We start from the raw sequence: 22,685 nt of genomic DNA, 5'->3' as shown, positions 1-22,685 counted from the left end.
AAAGTGGAGCCCAGGAATCTATATGTCCAACTGGATTCTGATGGAGGTGGCCAGTGCAGTATAGTTGGAGAAATATTGTACTATATGATTCTTTAAAGAAAAAGACACAGATAACTTAAAAAAGTACTTTTTTATAAAAGTGGGTGTTTGTTTCACTTAACCACATGCCACATATAGACCTATCTCAGTTTTGCTGCTAACTGGAGAGCATTTCAGCAGAGGATGCGCCACAATTACCCTCCCCACTTGCCTCCTGATGGACACCTAAGTTATTTCTAATGATTTGCTATTACAGGTAATGATTATCTGAGTATGGCTCTATGAACAGCGTGGCACTCTTGGGGTATTTCAGAGTGTGTGGGAAATCCTTAAACATGGAATTGCTAGCACCAGATATTCTATCAAATTGCTCTCCTCAAGCAACCTTGACTATCTTAAAAAAAATTTTTTTTCGAATAAGTTAATGTTAAAAGTTCAAGAGTATTTATAGAGAATTACATTCTGTTCCCACCCATCCACCATTTCCCAGTTCTTCCAGGAGGCAATTACCATTAGGAAGTTCTTAACTCTCCTTCCCGTTATAGTGTGTGTGTTTGTGTGTGTGTGTGTGTGTGTGTTTGTATGTGTTTAAATACCCAGATGATAGTGTGATATACACAGTTCTGCATCTTGCTTTTTCCACCTAACAATCTACCTTGGCGATGGTTCCACATGTTTATTGGCTGTAGAATAGCCCGTTATATGGATGAGCCATGATTTATGTAGCCAGTCCCCTAGTGATGAACACTGAGGTTGTTTTCAATCTTGTGCTATCATAAACAATGTTTATTGTGAATTTCCTAGAGTATAAATCTGCACGTACATGTGCAAATATGTCTGTAGGATAGTTATTTAGAAGTTAGAATTGCTGAGTCAAAGAGTTTGTGCATTTTTAATTTTGGTAAATATTGCGAAATTGATCTCCACAGAAGTTGGACCAACTTACACTCCTGCAAGCTGTGTTTGTGAGAGAGCAATCTGTTTCCTGATTCCCCCACTCTCATGTTTTGATCCTGGTCAAACTGTTGGCTAAAATGGGATCTCATGGTGGTTTCAATTTGCACTTTTCTTATGAGTGAAACTGAGCATCGTTTTGCTTATTTAAGAACTATTTGGGGACTTCCCTGGTGGCACAGTGGTCGAGCATCCGTCTGCCAATGCAGGGGACACGGGTTTGAACTCTGATCCGGGAAGATCCCACATGCCACGGAGCAACTAAGCCCGTGCACCACAACCACTGAGCCTGTGCTCTAGAGCCTGCGAGCCACAACTACTGAAGCCTGCACACCACAACTACTGAAGCCCGTGTGCCTAGAGCCCGAGCTCCAGAACAAGAGAAGCCACCACAGTGAGAAGCCCGTGCACTGCAAAATGAAGAGTAGCCCCCGCTCGCTGCAACTAGAGAAAGCCCACATGCAGCAACAAAGACCCAACACAGCCTAAATAAATAAATAAACAAAACAAAACAAGAAAAAGAACTATTTGTACTCCCTTTTCTGTGAACTGACAGCTCATAATCTTTGCCCATTTTTCTATTGGTTTGTTGGTTGTCAATCTTATTGATTTGTAGGAGTTCTTTGTGAGATGAATTGAAATATTTTTCTCAGTCTTTTGTTTGTCATTTGGCTTTGTTTTTGGTGTTTATTTTTTTCTCGCAGGTAAATTTTAAAAAATTGTTAAGTACTTTATATCTATTAATCTCTTATTTTATCATTTCCGTATTATGTTTCATTTCTATAAATGTAAATTTTACTCTTCAGGGATTTAAATTGCTTCAAAGTATGAGATAAGGTTCCCATTTTATTTTTTTCTAGATAGCTATTGCTTATCTCATCACTATTTTTCCTCCACTGATTTGAAATGTCATCATTATCATATTGCAAACTCCCACATATATATGGACCACTTCTCAACTTTCTTTTCTACCCCCCCTCCCCAATTCATGGGTCAGTACTATACTGTTTCAATCGTTATGGCTTTATAACATATTTTAGCATATTCTAAGGCTGTTTTCTACTTCCCTTTCTGTTTAATTTTTGTTTCTAGAACTTGCCTGGATTCTTCTTTGCTTTTCCATGTGAACTTTAGAATCAACTTCTCTAGTTAAAAAGAATTTGATTGTTATTGTAGTTGGGATCAGTAAAACTCATAAATTAACATAGCCAGAACTTGCATTTTATGACAATGCCTTCCTATCATATCTCAACACTCCCCTCCCTGGTAATGCCCTCTCATTTTGTCTGAGACTTATTTTGTGTGCTTCTAAAAAGAGTACTTAAAAAATAACGGATTTTTGAATGAACAGAAGGATTATATATGGACTGATATGTGTAATACATGTGAAATACAAAAGATGTTAATTGGAGAATCTAGGTGGTGGGTATATGGGTGTTCTCTGTATAATTATTTAAACTTTTATGTATGTTTTAAAATTTTAATAATAAGATGTTGAGGGAGAAGAGAGCATTTAGATGTTTCCTTCCTATAGACTTTGCATTTTAAAAAATTAATTCCAAAACACTTGTGTCGCTGCTATTGTGATGTAATCTTTTCTTCTGTATGTCTTCTAACTAGATGCAGCTGGCATAAACATGAGTGCTATCAGTTTCTGTATTTTAACTTTTGTATCCAGCCACCTTATTGAATTTTTATTGCTTATAATAGTTTTTCATCTGATTACTTATCTCCCCAAGTAAGATTATCTTTCTCATTTCTTTCCGATCTATATAAGCTTTATTTTTTTTTCTCTTGTCTAACAGCATCGGCCAGTTCCTCCAAGATAATGTTAAATTATGGAACTCATAGAGGACATCTTTGCATTGCTTTTTAGCTTTAATGTGAATGCTTCTCATGTTTCCAATGCTGCCTTTTTTTTTTTTTTTTTTTTTTTTCCAATGCTGCCTTTTGAATATACATCGAGTCTCCTGTGAATGATTTAGGAGACTCAAGTCTTATTGATGAGACACCCAAACACTTCAATGTGAATGCCCATTTCAAGTTGGCACCATCCAAGCCAGGTTCCAGGAATATGCCCACCCCACTCCTTAAAAAAAAAAAGGGAAAAAAATGACTGGACCATCAGGTACAGCTCTGCAAACCAACAGGTATGGCATTTAGAGAATGCACTTTGGGGTCTGATAGACATGGGTTCAAATCTCAGCTCTGCCACTTCTGAGTTATGTGGTGTGAGGGCCACCTCCCCTCCCTGAACCTCAAGTGTCTTTGGGGAATTGAAGGGGACACTGTGAACTCAGCATCTAGCACACTGAGGCTGTTCTCATTGACCAGCATGGGGGAGGGCAGGACCTGGGACTCTGCATTGCTAACACAAGAAAGTTTGTAAGCTGGTGGGATATCACATGTGCATAGCAAGTAGTCTGAAAAGACATCCATTAAGCTGAGAGCTGTGGTCACTTCTAAGGAGTGGGATAGAAGGGATATATTCCAGTAGGCTGAATATTTGTAAAAGGCAAGTTTTATATCTGTACCTTGAAATGCATACAGATGTTTAAAGAAAACCAACCAAGAAACAAAAGTAAATAAAATGGGGGTGGGGGCGGTATGTAAGATGCCAAGGTTGGCAGGAATCCTAGTATGTCTGAGTCCCCTTGACAAGGTCTCTTCCTCCAGTGATGAGAAGTGTTCTCCCTCTGAAGGAAGCCCTTGCTGACCCTACACAGAGCAGACCCTGGAGTCAAGTTCACCCCACTCCTCCTCTACCCTACTCTCCCACCCTCTTGACACTCTTACTTCTTTTTTTGCTTGAGTTAATCTGATTTAGTTTAGATATCCACACTCCTTTGAAGCCACTTGTCTCAGTAAAGAGCTGCCCACTCCCAGACTCAATGTGTGAATCGCAATTAATCTAAGCTATGGGCTTTTAATGAAGTCCACAGACCACCCCTACCGAGGGTCTGTGGATGGAATGCATGGGATTCACAATCATGCATTGGGAAAAAAGAAAAAAAAAACTATGTCTTTCTTTTCATTAAACTCCAACTGAAATTTATCATTTCCTTCTATTACGAACGTAAGTAACAAACCTCAGTACCATTAGCAGTAACTTGTGACTTTGTCACCAATGGAAATCACAAATATTTTCATATCACAAAACAGTTATTACAGGTATCTCAGAACATTGTTTACCTTTATCACTACTTAAAAATTATGGTTGTTATTAGATCTGCCGCTAGATTTTGTTATTTAGTGCACTAATAAAGAAGCAAGTTTATTCCTGTATCGCTTAAAAAAATTTTTTTTTGATATAGTTGGTTTCTTTTGTAATCCGGTCATTTTATTCTATGCAATTAAATAGAGTATTCTGGGAAGGGGTCCCTAGGTTTCACCGGACTGCCAAATGGGCCCATGGCACAGAAAAGGTGAATAAACCCTGGTCTAAGTCAATGCTGGCAATTCCATTATCCGAGCTGGAGACTACTTAGGAAGTGTCATGTGACCTAGTGTGTCACATTCACAATGAGACGCAATGGGACATCTGTTGGAGGGAGAGTGGAGTCCCTCTTGGGAAAGGTTTCTTAAGAGGAGACACGAGGAAGTCATACTTTCTTCCTCTGCTTCTTAGTGTCTGAGCATGTGAGCTGGGAATTTCTTCCACCATTGGGCAGCCATGTGAAGAGCAGCTGATCCACTTGAGATGCAGAAAACACTGATGGGAGAGGCCTGGGTTTTTGAGGATGTGGTTGATCTGGTGAATTAGCCAGATAGGAACCTCCCTACTTCTAGACTCCTGTTATCAATCAATAAATTCCTTAAGATTTAGGCCATTAGGTCAGTTTTCTTTTACTTGCAGACAAGAGCACTTTCTCTAATCCACCATGCTATTTCTGTTCCCCCATGCTTTCCACACTTGGTCCTAACAATCAGTGGGGTGACATGGAAAAGAAGTCAGCTCCTTGTTCCATCTGAGTCTTATGATTGGTCAGATCTTCTTTCCTCAAGGCTGAACATCTTCAGGTCCTTCAACTGGACTCATGTGAGATGGTTTTGAGACTTTTTCTACCACCAACACATATGTCTATCCAGATCACTGGTTCTCAAACTTTAGCGTACATCAGAATCATGATAATGTTTGTTAGCATAGGTTTTTTAAAATAAATTTATTTATTTTATTTTTAAATTTATTTTTGGCTGCGTTGGGTCTTTGTTGCTGCACGCGGTCTTTCTCTAGTTGCGGCGAGCGGGGGCTACTCTTCGTTGCGGTGTGTGGGTTTCTCATTGTGGTGGCTTCTCGTTGTGGAGCACGGGCTCTAGGCACGTGAGCTTCAGTAGTTGTGGCAGGTGGGCTCAGTAGTTGTGGCTCACGGGCTCTAGAGCGCAGGCTCAGTTGTTGTGGCGCATGGGCTTAGTTGCTCCGTGGCATGTGGGATCTTCCCGGACCAGGGCTTGAACCCGTGTCCCCTGCATTGGCAGGCGGATTCTTAACCACTGCGCCAGCAGGGAAGCCCCAGCATTAGGTTGTTAAAACACAAATTTCTTGGGTCCCACTCCTGGAGTTTCAGATTCAGTGGGGCTGGAGTGGATCCCAATAATTTGCATTTTCTAACAAATTCCCAGATGCTGCTGCTGCTGCTGCACTTGGGGACCACAGTTTGAGAACCACTGGTCTAGGTCCGTTTAAAAACATGGCTTTCAAAAATGAAACCACTACTCAAGGCGGGGGTCTGGCTAGTGCTAAGCAGAGCAGAACTATTACCTCCCTCAATACCAATAGCATGCTCTTATTATTGCAGCCCAAATTACAAACTGCTTTTTCATGCTGTTGAACCCTATGTCACCAAGACTCTGAAACCTGTATCACACATCTGGCTCCCAAACTCTCTCTCTGTTTTTGTTGAGTGCCTAATGTGTGCCAAGTGCTTTAAGGAATTATCACATTTAATTCTCATGACAACCCTTGAAATGCGCAGTGATTTCTTTGGGGGAGGCTGATGCCCAGAGAAACAAAGAAAAACAATTCCCAGGTAAATAAGTGAAGGACCCAGGATTTGAGCCTGGGTTATAGAACTCTACAATTAAGAACTCTCCTCCGTCATAACAGCATCAATTAATCAGCTGCCCTTTGGGGCCCAAGACAAATTTACCTAATTGTGCCTCATCTAGCTCATTTCTCTTTCTCGTCTACAAGGTCATCTAATGTGATTTTTTTCAAATGCCTCAGGTTTCTTGAGTATCTCCTTCACCCACAACTCAGCCCTTTCACTGCCCTCACTGCTGCCGTAAAGAGAAGGAGGTTAAGTTTGCTGAGTTGCATTTAAAGCCATATGAGTTTAGTCTCTGAAAGTGTTAACTGTGGGCACATTTTAATAAAGGCCATTTTCTAGGCTACAGCTACATAAATGTTCCAATTTAATATGCAAATGTACCACAAGTTATTTAGGATGTGCTGGGCCTTTATTGTTCTAGTTGCCGTTATGTTGATTTAACCCAGAGCTGTATAGTTAATAATTTAGTAGACAACCTTATTTTTTAATCTCCCTTTTTCCTCATGCCTCACCCTTTTTTACATTAAGGCACTTAGGCCTGTCTGAAGATTCAGTTTAATGAACGATCAATCCTTGAATAAGTGTAGTGGCCAAAGGACTCCCTTGAAATCTAGGAAAAGCTTTAGGCTCATGAGTTTTCACCTTCTTGACGGGATTCTTGGTTTCATCATAAATATCATGACTCAGTTTATCCCTAGTAGTCCGTTTTGTATTATATTCTGCTTTGCCCAATATTAACATCGTTAGATGAGTTTTCTTTGGTTAGTATTTGCCTGGTATATCTTTTTCTATTTTCATCATTTCTGTGTCATTGTCTTAGGTATATCTCTTATACATAGCTTATGCTGAATTTTGAGTTTTTAAAACTCTTATCTTATAGTCTCTGACTTTAATAGGTAGGTTTAATCCACTTACGTTTCTTGTGATCACTGATTTATTTGGACTTATTTTCTACCATCTTATTTTGAGTGTATGTTTGTGTGTGTTTTCTATTATCATGAGATTTTGTTTTTTGTTGGGGGAGCACATATGGTTACTTTAATTTTTTTCTTCTTTTTTGACTTTTGATGGATAGCATTCTTTAGCACCCCATCCTTTTTCCTCCCCACTGATTTAAAAGCTGTGTATCACATTTCTTTTAGTGTTTTCATTTTAATTTTTAACATACTTAAGTATATATTTTCCTAACAGTATAAAGTTTTTCAGTATCTATTTTCCTCTTAACAAGACAATCCCTCTAACACCATGTAACTGCCAACTGAATTGCCCCCCTCCCATCATTCTTGTTATTGTCTAGAATCTTAGTTCCACTGTTTATCACAGAAATTAATGTTCATATTATCAGAAATTATTTAGATCCATCAATATATTTGACTAATTTCTGTACTTAATGTCTTCCTTCTTTCACTTTCCCCTTTGCTGAAGTACTTGCTTTAGTAATCCTTTCAGTGAGGGTACAGGTGGTAAACTCTCTTAATCTATGAAAGTCTGAAAATACCTGTAATTTGATTTCCTTTTTCAGTGTCCATCTAGCTGTGTACTGAGGTAGGCTGATCGTATTTTACCCTCTGCATGATCAACATATTATTTCTCTGTCTCTGTCATCCATTGCTGTTGACGAGAAATCTGCTGTCAGCTCAACTGGATTTCCTTTCCTTTGTAGGCAATTTGTCTTTATTCTCTGCAAATCTTAAGATTTTTCTCTTTATCTTTGATATTCTACTCTACCATTACAATGTTTCCGGTTGAGATTTTATTAATTTATTTATTTTAAATTTTATTTTTTTGGCCACAATGCGTGACTTGCGGGATCTTAGTTCCCCAACCAGGGATCGAACCCAGGTCCCAGGAGTGAAAGCATCAAGCCCTAACCCACTGGACCACCAGGGAATTCCCGAGATTTATTTTTAACCATTCTATCAATATTTTACACACGGTATGTGTTTTTCATCTGAGGACTTTCATTTTGATTCTGAAATATTCTCAGTCACCGTCTCTTAAATATTGTGTCTCCATTACATCCTTTATTCTATCCTTCTGGAATTCCTATTACACATATGTTGGACTCTTTCCATATGCTCACTATGTCTTAACTGCTCTTTCATATTTTCCATTTCTTTATCTCTCTGTGCTGGGTGAATTACTCAGGAATATCTTTCAATTTATTAATTGTCTCTTCAACTGTGTTTTATTTAGAATTCATTCCATTTGAATTCACTTCAATAATGATACTTTTCAATTTTAGGATTTCTAATTGTTTCTTTTTCACAGCAACAGTCAAATCTGTTTGTCTTTGTTTCATAATTTTTTTTTTCTTTTTACAGGTTGTTCATTCCTTTACCTTTGTTAGGATCCTAAACCTGTAACGAAATATTCAGATTGCTCTATTATTTGCATTTATCATGAGCAAATTCATCTGTTAAGAGTTGAGTTTGTTGGCCATCTCTCTGTCAGTTTACTTCAAGTGCTTTAGAATTTTGGTTTGCAAGCTTATTTTGAACAGGAATCTTTCTGTCCATTTTCTTTCTTGGCACTTGTCTAAATCCTCAGGACCCTAGTCCCAAACTGTCCTTCCTATTGGCAGCTCAGGATTCCCAGTTTTGGGTGCTATCAGAGATGTCACAGATGCAGTTAATGAGTCAAGGTGGCATAGCTCAGGTCCCAATTGCTAGACCTGCATCTGCTCCTCCCTGTTACCTAAGTTATGGTTTCAAGCAAGAGGCTGAGGCTAGACCTCCACTTCTTGACCTCCACTTCCCCCTGCCTTTTTTCCCCCTCCTCTTCTTTTTTACTATTGTGGTACTGTTGTACCTTCCAGTTGTTGATTCATCAATATTTTTATTTTTATAACCTTCCTAAAATATCTGTTAGTTTCCTAGTCTAATTTTATTTTTTACTTTGCTATTTTTATTTTATTTTATTTTATTTTGCCCTGGGTGGCTTGCAGGATCTTGGTTCACGAGGCTGGGGTCAGGCTGGAGCTCCTGCGGTGGGAGATCTGAGTCCAAACCATTGGACTAACAGAGAACCTCAGACCCCAGGCAATATTCATTGGAGTGAGGTCTCACGGAGTTCCTCATCTCAGCACCAAGACCCAGCTCTACCCAATAGCCTACAAACTCCAGAGTTGGAAACCTCAGGCCAAACAACCAGTAAGACAGGAACACAATCCCACTCATTAAAAAAAAAAAAAAAAATGAGACAGCAAAAAAATATGTCACAGATGAAAGAGCAAGGTAAAAACCTACATGACCAAATAAATGAAGAGGAAATAGGCAATCTACCTGAAAAAGAACTCAAGAGTAATGATAGTAAAGATGATCCAGAATCTCGGAAATAGAATGGAGACATGGATTGAGAAAATACAAGAAATGTTTAACAAAGATCTAGAAGAACTAAAGAACAAACAAACAGAGAAGAGCAACATAATAACTGAAATGAAAAATACACTAGAAGGAATCAATAACTGAGGCAGAAGAACGAATAAGTGAGCTGGAAGACAAAATGGTGGAAATAACTGCTGAGGAGCAGCATAAAGAAAAAAGAATGAAAAGAATTGAAGACAATCTCAGAGACCTCTAGGACAACAATAAATGCACCAACATTCGAATTATAGGGGTCCCAGAAGAAAAAGAGAAAAAGAAAGGGTCTGAGAAATTATTTGAAGAGATTATAGTTGAAAACTTCCCTAACATGGGAAAGGAAATAGTCACCCAATTCCAGGAAGCACAGAGACTCCCATAAAGGATAAACCCTAGGAAAAACACACCAAGACACATATTAATCAAACTAACAAAAATTAAATTCAAAGAAAAAATATTAAAAGCAGCAATGGAAAAACAAAAAATAACATACAAAGGAATCCCCATAAGGTTATCAGCTGATCTTTCAGTGGAAACTCTGCAGGCCAGAAGGGAGTGGCAGGATATAATTAAAGTGATGAAAGAGAAAAACCTACAACCAAGATTACTCTACCCAGCAAGGATCTCATTCAGATTCAATGGAGAAGCAAAAGCTTTTCAGACAAGCAAAAGCTAAGAGAATTCAGCACCACCAAACCAGCTTTACAACAAATGCTAAAGAAACTTCTCTAAGTGGGACACACAAGAGAAGAAAAAGACCCACAAAAACAAACCCAAAACAATTAAGAAAATAGTAATAGGAACACACATATCGATAATAACCTTGAATGTAAATGGATTTAATGCCCCAACCAAAAGACACAGACTGGCTGAATGGATACAAAAACAAGACCCATATATACGCTGGCTGCAAGAGACCCACTTCAGACCTAGCGACACATACAGACTGAAAGTGAGGGGATGGAAAAAGATATTCCATGCAAATGGAAATCAAAAGAAAGCTGGAGTAGCAGTACTCGTATCAGATAAAATAGACTTTAAAATAAAGACTGTTACAAGAGAAGGAGGGACACTACATAATGATCAAAGGAGCAATCCAAGAAGAAGATATAACAATTATAAATGTTTATGTACCCAACATAGGAGCACCTCAATACATAAGGCAAATGCTAACAACCATGAAAGGAGAAATCGACAGTAACACAATAATAGTAGGGGACTTTAACACCCCACTTACACCAATGGACAGATCATCCAAACAGAAAATAAATAAGGAAACACAAACTTTAAATGATACAATAGACCAGATAGATCTAATTGATATTCATAGAACATTCCACCCAAAAGTGGCAGAATACACTTTCTTCTCAAGTGCGCAAGGAACATTTACCAGGATAGATCACATCTTGGGTCACAAATCAAGCCTCAGAAAATTTAAGAAAATTGAAATCGTATCAAGCATCTTTTCTGACCACAACACTATGAGACTGGAAATCAATTACAGGAGAAAAACTATAAAAGACACAAATACATAGAGGTTAAACAGTGAGCTACTAAATAACGAAGAGATAACTGAAGAGATCAAAGAAGTAATAAAAAAATACATAGAAAAAAATGACAATGAAAACATGATAACCCAAAACCTATGGGACACAGCAAAAGCAGTTCTAAGAGGGAAGTTTATAGCAATACAATCTCACCTCAAGAAACAAGAAAAATCTCAAATAAACAATCTAACCCTACACTTAAAACAACTAGAGAAAGAAGAACAAAGAAAACCCAAAGTCAGTAGGAGGAAAGAAATCATAAAGATAGAGCAGAAATAAATGAAATAGAAACAAACAAAACAATAGCAAAGATCAGTAAAACTAAAAGCTGGTTCTTTGAGAAGATAAACAAAAATGATAAACCCTTACCAGACTCATCAAGAAAAAAAGGGTGCAAATCAATAAAATTAGAAATGAAAAAGGAGAAATCACAACTGACACTGCAGAAATACAAAGGATTATAAGAGACTACTACAACTCTATGCCAATAAAATGGACAACCATGAAGAAATGGACAAATTCTTGGAAAGGTACAATCTTCCAAGACTGAACCAGGAAGAATTAGAAAATATAAACAGACCTATCACAAGTAATGAAATTGAAACCATAATTAAAAACCTTCCAACAAACAAAAGTCCAGGACCAGATGGTTTCACAGGCAAATTCTATCAAACATTTAGAGAAGAGCTAGCACCAATCCTTCTCAAACTCTTCCAAAAAATTGCAGAGGGAGAAACACTCCTAAATTCATTCTACGAAGTCACCATCACCCTGATACCAAAATCAGAAAAAGGTATCATAAAAAAGGAAAATTATAGACCAGTATCACCGATGAACATAGATGCAAAAATCCTGAACAAAATACTAGCAAACAGAATCCAACAGCACCTTAAAAGGATCATACACCATGATCAAGTGGCATTTATCCCAGGGATACAAGGATTCTTCAATACATGCAAATCAATCAATGTGATACACCACATTAACAAATTAAGGAATAAAAACCATATGATCATCTCAATAGATGCAGAAAAAGCTTTTGACAAAATTCAACACCCATTTATGATAAAAACTCTCCAGAAAATGGGCATAGAGGGAACCTACCTCAACATAATAACGGCCATATATGACAAACCCACAGCAAGCATCATACTCAATGGTGAAAAACTGAAAGCATTTCCTCTAAGATCAGGAACAAGACAAGGATGTCCACTCTCACCACTCTTATTCAACACAGTTTTGGAAGTCCTAGCCATGGCAATCAGAGAAGAAAAAGAAATAAAAGGAATAAAAATTGGCAAAGAAGAAGTAAAACTGTCACTGTTTGCCTATGACATGATACTATACATAGAAAATCCTGAAGATGCTACCAGAAAACTATTAGAATTAATCAATGAATTTGGTAAGTTTGCAGGATACAAAATTAATGCACAGAAATCTCTGGCATTCCTATACACCAACAATGAAAAATCAGAAAGAGAATTTAAGGAAACACTCCCATTTACCATTGCAACAAAAAGAATAAAATACCTAGGAATAAACCTGCCTAAGGAGGTGAAAGACTTGTACTCAGAAAACTATAAAACACTGATGAAAGAAATCAAAGATGACATAAACAGATGGAGAAATATACCATGTTCTTGGATTGGAAGAATCAATATTGTGAAAAATGACTATACTGCTCAAAGCAATCTACAGATTCAATGCAATCCCTATCAAACTACCAATGGCATTCTTCACAGAATTAGAAAAAATTTTTTACAATTCGTATGGAAATGCAAAATATCCCAAATAGCCAAAGCAATCTTGAGAAAGAAAAATGGAGTTGGAGGAATCAGGCTCCTCGACTTCAAACTATACCACAAAGCTGCAGTAATCAAGACAGTATGGTACTGGCACAAAAGCAGAAATATAGATCAATGGTACGAGATAGAATGCCCAGAGATAAACCCACGCACATATGGGCACCTAATTTATGACAAAGGAGGCAAGAACATACAATGGAGAAAAGACAGCCTCTTCAGTAAGTGGTGCTGGGAAAATTGGATAGCTACATGTAAAAGAATGAAATTAGAACACTACCTAACACCATACACAAAAATAAACTCCAAATGGATTAAAGACTTAAATGTAAGACCAGACACTATAAAACTCGTAGAGGAAAACATAGGAAAAACACTCTTTGACATAAACCACAGTAAGATCTTTTTTGACCCACCTCCTAGAGTAACGGAAATAAAAAGAAAAATAAATGGGACTTAATTAAACTTAAAAGATTTTGCACAGCAAAGGAAACCATAAACAAGACAAAAAGACAACCCTCAGAATGGAAGAAAATAACTGCAAATGAAACAACAGACAAAGGATTAATCTCCAAAATGTACAAACAGCTTATGGAGCTCAATATCAAAAAAACAAAAAATCCAGTTAAAAAATGGGCAGATGGGGCTTCCCTGGTGGCGCAGTGGTTAAGAGTCCGCCTGCCGATGCAGGGAACACGGGTTCGTGCCCTGGTCCGGGAAGATCCCACATGCCACGGAGCGGCTGGGCCCGTGAGCCATGGCTGCTGAGCCTTTGCGTCCGGAGCCTGTGCTCCGCAACAGTAGAGGCCACAACAGTGAGAGGCCTGCGTACCACAAAAAAAAAAAAAAAAAAAAATGGGCAGATGACCTAAATAGACATTTCACCAAGGAAGACATACAGATAGGCAAGAAGCACATGAAAGGATGGTCAACATCACTAATTATTAGAGAAATACAAATCAAAACTACAATGAGGTATCACCTCACACCAGTTAGAATGGGCATCATCAGAAAATCTACAAACAACAAATGCTGGAGAGGATGTGGAGAAAAGGGAACCCTCTTGCACTGTTGGTGGGAATGTAAATTGATACAGCCACTATGGAGAACAGTATGGAGGTTCCTTAAAAAATAAAAATAGAACTACCATATGACCCAGCAATCCCACTACTGGGCATATGCCCTGAGAAAACCATAATTCAAAAAGAGACATGTACCACAATGTTCACTGCAGCACTATTTACAATAGCCAGGACATGGAACCAACCTAAGTGTCCATCGACAGATGAATGGATAAAGAAGATATGGCACATATATACAATGGAGTATTAGCCATAAAAAGAAACGAAATTGAGTTATTTGTAGTGAGGTGGATGGACCTAGAGTCTGTCACAGAGTGAAGTAAGTCAGAAAGAGAAAAACAAATACCCTATGCTAACACATATATATGGAATCTAAAAAAAAAAAAAAAAAATGGTACCAATGAACTTAGTTGCAGGGCAGGAATAAAGAGATAGACATAAATTTTTAAAAATACTTGAAAAATTATTGAATAAAAATATTTCAAGCTAAAAAAAAACGAGATAGACAGAAAATGGACTTGAGGACCTGGGGTGGGAGGGCGAAGCTGGGGTGAAGGGAGAGTAGCACTGACATACATACACTACCGAATGTAAAATAGTTGACTAGTGGGAAGCAGCAGCATAGCAGGGAGATTGGCTCCGTGCTTTGTGACCGCCTAGAGGGGTGGGATAGGGAGGTTGGGAGGGAGGCTCAAGAGGGAGGGGATATGGGGACATGTGTATGCATATGGCTGATTTGCTTTCTTGTCCAACAGAAACTAACACAGTGTTGTGAAGTAATTATACTTCAATAAAGATGTATTAAATTTTTTTGATGGAAAAAAAAATTTATCTATTGTTGCAGTGTATAAACAGAGGTTATTTTTCCTCACTAATTCATGGATGGTGTGGTTAAATTTTCTTACATCATTTTTACTGAGGTATATATGATTAATACACAATAAAAGCATCCATTTAAAGTGTATAACTTGATATAGTCATACAATCACCATTATGTGATAAACATATACAGTCATGTAATCACATTACAATCAAGAAAAGAACACTTTCATCAACCCCCAAACTTCCTCTGTACCCGTTTGCTATCAATCCCCTTCCCCAAACCCCAGCCCCAGGTAACCAGTGATCTACGTTTATAGATTAGTTTTGCCTTTCCTAGAATTTCATATAAATTGAATCAGACAGTATATACTCTTTTGTGGTTGGCTTCTCTCACCAAGTGTGGTGATTTCGAGATTTATCCATGTTGTGTATACCAGTTCTTCATTCATTTTTACGATTGAGTAGTATTCTGTTGTATGGGTATATCACAATTTGTTTATCCATCCTTCTATTGATGGACATTGGGGTTGTTTCTAGTTGGGGCTATTATGTATATAACTCTGCCATGAACATTCATACACAAATCTTTGTGTGGACATGTTTTCATTTCTCTTGGGTAAATATCTAAGAGTGGGATTTCTGGGCAGTATGGTAAATGTATGTTTAACTTTATAAGAAACTTCCAAACTGTTTTTCAAAGTGGCTACACCATTTTGCATTCCCATCTGCAATGTATGAGATTCTGGTTGAGGAGCAGGTTATTTTAAAAGTATGAGCTCAATGCCATATTCACTGAGGGTGACTGTAAAAACACTTAGAAGGTACACTGAGCTATAAAGTCAGAAATGGTAATGAAGGCTCTGTGAGGGCACTAACTTTTAGTGTCCTGTGTACTGCTGAGTCCACAATGCCTCGCACAGGTCTTGGCTCATGGCATGCACTCAATAAATGAATCAATGAATAAAGATTTGTCCCTGACAGACATTAACAGCTTTTAAAGTTTGGGTCAAAGTTTGGACCTACTGCACCCTATTTGAGCAAAGGAAGTTTTTTGGCGCCCTGTTTTCTCCTTCCCTAAATTTCACAAGACCGTTGTTTTGAACTAGTTGGCATTTCTACCCCATTTCTATGAGATCTACCATCCCTTTAGCCAGGCTTCTCTTCAAAGCCCAAGATGATCACTGTACCCCCAACGCTGCGTCTGCATTGCAGCCAGGAGGAAGGAGGAAAAGGGAGAGAAGGGCACACACCCTCTCTTTAAGGATACTTGCTTGAAGTTGAAGATCATTTCTGCTTATCTATCATGAGCCAGAACTTAAGCCACATGGCCACATGGCAAGGGAGATGGGAAAGTGTGACCTTTACTCTGACCAGCTGTGTGCCTAGATAAATAGCGGTTCTTTTACTTAGGAGAAGAGGAGGTTATGTACTGATGACTTCTAGCAGGGCCTACCCTGAGCCTGCCTTTGTCCTGAATGCTAGGCACTAGTTCAATATACAGTATTAGTCGAAAAATATGTTTATTCCTCAACTCCAGGGAGAACTTTTTTTTTTTTTGCGGAACGCGGGCCTCTCACTGTTGTGGCCTCTCCCATTGTGGAGCACAGGCTCCGGATGCGCAGGCTCAGCGGCCATGGCTCACGGGCCCAGCCGCTCTGCGGCATGTGGGATCTTCCCGGACCGGGGCACAAACCCGTGTCCCCTGCATTGGCAGGAGGACTCTCAACCACTGCACCACCAGGGATGCCCCAGGGAGAACTTTTTGATTCACTACACAAAAGGATGGCACGCTAGTGGGTAAGGAGGTGTCTCAGTCAGCAATTCCAGGCCTCACCCCCTGACACCAGACCAGCCACCGTGGCTTCTCCCTCAAGGTTTTCTGATCCAGCTACAGGGGGTAGGGAGCAGTTGAAGGATGGTGCATTCAGAGAAGGGGGAGTTAATAATGGAATCTGTAGACAAGCCCACATTGTTGACCACCCTGGGACCCAAGTGTCTGCCTTCTGGTGACCTACCTGAGGAAGCTCTGATGGGCCCAATGGCTGAGTTGCATGCAGAGAGCTGGGTCCACTCAGCTGCCCTTCCCACGGTCCATCAGGCTGGGTGTCCGGGAAACTTAGCAGCCTACAGAGGGTAGGGTATATCCCAGAGCTGTGTGTCCAATACAGTAGCCATTAGCCCCATGCATTTATCTCAATCTAAACTAATAAAATAAAATATTCAGTTCCCTAGTTGTACCAGCCACATTTCAAGTGCTTAGTAGACACCTGTGGCTAGTGGCCACCATAATGGATAGCGCAGACATAACACACTCCCATCCCTGAAGAAAGTTCTATTGGACAGTGCTGCCCCAGAGGAGAGACATCTCAGGTTGAATTATAGAGGCAGAGTACTAAGAAAGAGGCAGGTGAGGGGTCTGATCTGCACTGTGCCAGGCAGACCCAAGCTGGGCCACCATGGTCCATGGGCCCCACACTCTGTGAGGGAAGCAAATGAGAGAGAGGAAGGTGTCCAGGCAAGGGTGCAGTGGGGGCTGGAAACGTATCTGTGTCTTGTTTAAAGGATGTTTTAGTATGGGTTCCTCCAGAAGCAGAGGCTGGAACAAAGGTTTAATGGCAAGTAGTTTTCTGGGGAGGTGATTCCAGAAAGTACCAGAAGGGGAGTGAGGAAATGAGACAGGGAAAGTGTGAGTGCTCAGGCAAGCATCCGCTGTGAGCAAGTGGGGCTCCGTCCTACCAGGGAGCTCTGGGAGCCAGTGTACAGCACGTACCTCAAAGTCATCCCAAGGGCTTGGGGAGCTGTGGTTTTGATACATTAACTTCTACTAGTCATTGGCTGAAGGCTGCTCCCAGGGTGTTAATTTGCTAAGACTTCTGGTCTGCTAAGTATGGAGACAGAAGGCCTTCCTTACCTGTGGAAAGTCCTCAGGCAAAGAGATGCAAACATGGGGCAGCTGGAAGTTGGCTGGAGCAGACTGAGGCGGTAAGACTTGAAGGATATGGGCTGGGCACCTGGAGAAGACCAACATCCTTAACCCCCAGCCTCATCTCTCTCTCTCTCTCTCTCTCTCTCTCACACACACACACACTGCTTGCGTATCTCTCATCATGCTGGCCTCTTCCTTTTCCTCAGACTCACCCTGCTCCCTCCCACCACAGGACCTTTGCATATGCTGTTCTGGGAATGTCTGAAGCACTCTTCTACTCTTTCCCATCCCTTTTAATCTAGTCAAGTCCTAATTATTCTTCAGATGTTGGCTCAAATGTCCCTTTCTCTAGGTAGCCTTCTCTGAGGGACACCCCACCCCCACCCCAGGACAAGAACAAGTCCTGTTGCACACCATCCCAGCTCCCTGTCCTGTAAGTGTGTCATTATATATTCGCGAGGTTAGTTGATTACCACTGTCTTCCAGTCAGACTGTAATGAAGGGATCTTGTTTGTCTTATTCACAGTGACACACAGTAGGTCCTCAAGAAATATATGTGGGGTGAATGAATGAAAAATGAGTGAATGAATGATTGAATTCCAGTCCGAATGACTAGGACTCCCAGTATCCAGAGAGAATTTACTAGCTTAAGACCCCAGGAAGAGGAAGAGGCTAATTAGCAATTCATTAGTATCTGTTCTCACTTCATAGTCAATGCTAATCACTTGTTTGTTTAAAACAGGAAGTTCTGCACTCATTAAATCCATTAGTAAATGAAAACGTTTCTCAGGGAAGTCTGGCCTCCCACACTGGAGTGGAAATTCTAAGGCCGCACCCCACCCCCACCCCCACCCCCCGACTTTGTACAGACTTCACAAAAGTCAGTAAAGCAGGTGCTAGCAAGCTGTAATTACCCTGGGAGAGGACTTCAGTCCTCCTTCACAGTGGGACCTTAGGAACCTGCTTCTTCAGCCCTCTGAGCTCAGTTTCTGCCCCTGTACAACAGACACATTGTATCTCATGGCTAATTGTGAAGATTAGAGGGAGCTGTGGCGCCAGGAGTGTCAGCTCACACCTTGGTGTTATCCTCCCTGATGGCCGGTAGAGGGTCTATTTTGAGAACATAGCTACCCGACTGTCCTGAACTCTTTCCTTCTAGTTAACAACCAGGCTCCTCTCTCCTCCTAAGCAGCCCAGCTTAGAGGCTCACAAGCCATGATGTGCTCACCCTGGCCTTGCATTAGCTAATTTAGTTCGCACAGCAAATCCATTATTAGCTGCATTTGGCAGATGTGAAAACTGAGGCTTGCAGAGCAGAGGCGCTGGCACATGGACTTTTCTCCTCCCCATGCTGGGCTGTCTCCTCCAGGAAGACGCCTCTGCCTCGAGGCAGACTGGGCTCTCTCCAGTCTGTTCTTCATCAGGTGTGTCTGCTGGTCCTGGGTCTTACTCATCCTCCTGTTCCCAAGGACCTGATGCTCTGCAGAAATGGAACATCTACCTGGGTCTGGGCATTAACTACATACTAGCTTCAGTGCTGCTTTTCCTGCATTAAATCACTGAGTCTTCACCAAAATTCTACAGGCTGAGCTACTATTATTATCCCCATCTTACAGATGAGGAAACTGACGTGTCAGAGGGCTGGAAAGTGCATCAATGGCCAAGGCAGGCTGCCTTCAGAGCTCCTGCACTTCACCCCACAGAGGACTGTTCTGCCTTCACAACAGGCCTCAGGAACAGTGGAGAGGAGGGCTTGGGGGTAGCCTGGCAAGGGCGAGCTCAGCCCTCCATCCAGTCAGAGCCCTGCAGAAAAGCCCCAGAGAACAACTTCCCTGGTGCAATGCTACCAACTCATTCCTTAGGCGCCTACTGAGTGCCCACTGGTAGTAGAGTTGTGTCTGCCTTTGGGTATCGAACAGATCAGCCTCCCTTCCCGAAGTTTCATCCTTTTGTTCAGCCTTATTGTTTACTGTTCCCACCTCCCATTCACATGAGCCAAACACCATACGTGCTGTTCCCTCTTCCCAGAGGGGATCTTTCCCTCTGCGTCTGGGGGGCAAATACTGCAAAGCCAGTTTGGACAGCCTCTCTTCCATGAAGCCTCCCAGTTTCCTTTCAGTTCTACCTCTGGGCTGCCACTCATACCTCTAAGGTATCATCGTCATCATCATGACCCACTCCTACAGAGCACCGCCCAGGGGCTAGGCCCTGAGTCTAGCACTTTATTCTCACCATGCTCTCAGGGAGGTATTATTTTTATTCCCATTTTGTCAAAGCTCGGAGCAATGAAGAGACTTGCCCAAGGCAGCAGGGTCAGAAGTCAAACCCAGGCTGTCTGTGTCCAGAGGCCATGCTCTTAACTGCTGCTCCCAACCTCCTCCCAATCCAAACTTTATTGCTGCCTTCTCATGATGATGGTTTTGTTTAGCTCTCCTCTGAGCCTGGCTCCTAGGAGACAGAATTTATGTCTTTTTGTCTCTGGGCCCGGCACATAAAAAGCCTCGGAAAATGCTTGTTGAACGGAATTGAAGTTTCCAACCTGAAGATTTTGAATTCTGTTGCATAAACCTGGTGTAACTGATCATGTAACTCATCATTTGATGTTGGCAGCCTCAGGTTTGAATCCTATCTTTGTCCTTTATTTGGTGCCTTTGGGCCCGTCACTGGGCAGCTGTCATCCTAACAACGAGAGGAAGGCACAAGCCACAGCCCTGTCCAAGGTGCTGAAGGTGCAGTCTTGAATGCAACCCCTCCACGAGGGAAAAGGCTGCAAGCTGGACAGAGCCTCACTGGGGGCTGGGGCAGAGTGCACTGTGCAATGCCCTGAGAGCAATGAGTGTGAGTCCTAAATTCTGTTTGGGCAGTCAGGAGAGCCTCTGAGGCTCGACCTGCTTCTCTTGGGGTTCTGAGGGCTCAGGTGAGCCGGGGCACGAATGGGAGATGGTTTTTCTGCATTCACACAGGGGCTGTGGGGTGGCTGTCTGTACAGCACACAACCCATCCCCTGAAGGGATCCTCTCTAAGATCCCTTTTCTTATTCGGCTTAAGCAATACCTCCTCTCCCCCCAGCCTGGTTCCCCTTGAGAAATGCACAGCACAGGAGAGGGAGCCCAGATGATGTTAGACTCCTATCACCAAAATGTGAGTTTACTATAGAATTATAGACTCACAAACGTCTTATATTTTAATAACTTCTTTGTGAGTGAGTAAGTTACACATATATATGATTTAAAAATGTGAAGAGTAAAGGGAATTCCCTGGTGGTCCAGTGGATGGGACTCAGCGCTTTCACTGCTGAGGGCCCGGGTTTGATCCCTGGTTGGGGAGCTAAGATCCCACAAGCCATGTGGCATGGCCAAAAAAAAAGTGAAGAGTATAAAGGGTACAATGTGAAAAGATTTCTCATCACTAATCCTGCTACCCTTCCTAGAGGCTGCCACTTGAGTGTTCTTTAAGAAAATTCCACACATAAAGTACCCCTGTCCCTCATAAATAGTATCAGTGTTCTGCTTGCCACCTTCTTTAATAACATATCTTGGAGATACACACAGAGAACCAGCTCTTTCTTTTTAAAGGCTACTTGGCACATTACACGTTAGTAAGACACTTATTTAGCCAAGACTCTCTGGATGGACTTCTAGGTTGTTTCCAAACTTTGATTAATGCAAACACTGCTTCGATGAACTCTTTGTTCCTCATCTTTGCATGTGGACAAGGAAATTCCTAAAAGTGGGACTGCCGAGTCAAAGAGTACGTGCATTTAAAATTCTGATAGCCATTGTTGGTTTATTCATTTTATTATATGGATGGACCATAGTTCATTTAACCGGTCCATCCCTCCCTCCCTCCCCAACCCATACTCCTGCTTTCTTTTTTTTTTTTTTTTTTTTCCTGCTTTCTTTTTAATTCCATATTTACTTTTAGGAAATAGTTAACATTTCATGACTTTTGATGTACCATTTGTTCAGTATTGTTCACTAGAATTTCTCTTTTGGGGGGGAGCAAGGGGGTGTTTCAGTCTCCTCTGGATGGATGTTTAAGTCCTATGATTAGGTTACTTCCTATCTTTTGCTTCCAGTCTCTTGAGATATTCATGTAAAGCATTAGGCATAAAGCCTGATACATACTGGGCATTTAGTATTTGTGAGTTTCTATAAATCAGGAACAACCTCACAGTGACTTGCCTGTGCATGTACTCCTTTGTGCACGTGTGAGTATTAAATTATTAGAGGCAGAATTGCTGGTCAAAAGGTGTGTACATTTAAATTTAGGAGATATGGCCAAACTGACCTCCAGGGAGCTTGTACCAACTTACATACCTGTTTCCCCCAATACTTGCCAACACTTTATTATCCAATCACAGTTTAGGAGATGGTGCAATTTTGGAGACCAACAGTTTCAAACCCTAGCAGACAGGGAAACTGAGACCCTGGGGAGGAGGAGGGACTGCCCAAGGTCACCTGTGAACTGTGGCACAGTTAGATTCCCATTTCTGGCCTCTCCGTCCTCTTCTAGGGAATGGAGCAGTGTCCAGGGTGGAATGTGTGAGAGCACCAGGTGGGGTCCATGAGGTAAGAAAGGATGTGAAAATGGGGTGGAGGGGAGGTGGGGTGCACCAAGGTCTGGGTCCATTGCACACCTCTGCCTTGGGGAATGTAACATGTTTTATTTCTTGTTATTTTATTATTATTATTTTTTGGCTGTGCCGTGAGGCATGCGGGATCTTAGTTCCCTGACCCCGGATGGAACCCGTGCCCCCTGCGGTGGAAGTGTGGAGTCTTAACCACTGGACCGCCAGGGAAGTCCCATGTTTTATTTCTTGAAGAAACTTCTGACTCTTCTCCGTTACTTCTCCTTATCTCCACCCCCACCCTACCCCCCAGCATCTTTTCCCTTGGAAACAGCCTCAGAGATTCTGAAAGGAGTTTTCCTTACTTCAGAGCCTGCCTGTGTGGGAGGAAGCTGAGGACGTGAGGGTACTGACTGAGAGAGCAGGTTGAGACCCAGAAGCCGTTGTGCGAAAAGAATGGAAAATTATATAAGGAGGGAAAACGGAAGCAGGTGGTGGAGGCAGCCATTCATCAGTGCTTTTTAACCCTTTCC

At 41.2% G+C, this 22,685-nt stretch overlaps 1 protein-coding gene across 2 annotated transcripts in view; it reads right to left on the bottom strand.

Annotated features, from left to right (window-relative positions):
- Positions 1-22,685, bottom strand: part of TTI1 (TELO2 interacting protein 1) — an 86,212-nt gene that overhangs the window by 15,098 nt on the left and 48,429 nt on the right. Inside the window, exons 10-11 of one of the 2 annotated variants that reach the window (XR_004345852.1) lie at positions 17,568-17,667; positions 16,672-16,780 (exon numbers count right to left, since the gene is read on the bottom strand). Coding sequence is in view for 1 of the 2 variants with exons in the window: in XM_032605760.1 (XP_032461651.1) it covers positions 16,751-16,780; positions 17,568-17,667 (130 nt within the window). In the remaining variant the exon portion in view is untranslated. Of the gene's footprint in view, positions 1-16,425; positions 16,781-17,567; positions 17,668-22,685 lie in introns of those variants that run through there. The other variant, XM_032605760.1, reaches the window with a different exon arrangement.

The sequence above is a fragment of the Phocoena sinus genome, chromosome 15, assembly GCF_008692025.1.
Source record: "Phocoena sinus isolate mPhoSin1 chromosome 15, mPhoSin1.pri, whole genome shotgun sequence".
In the NCBI taxonomy this organism is placed as follows: domain Eukaryota; kingdom Metazoa; phylum Chordata; class Mammalia; order Artiodactyla; family Phocoenidae; genus Phocoena; species Phocoena sinus.
This window is presented reverse-complemented; position numbering and strand designations above follow the sequence as displayed.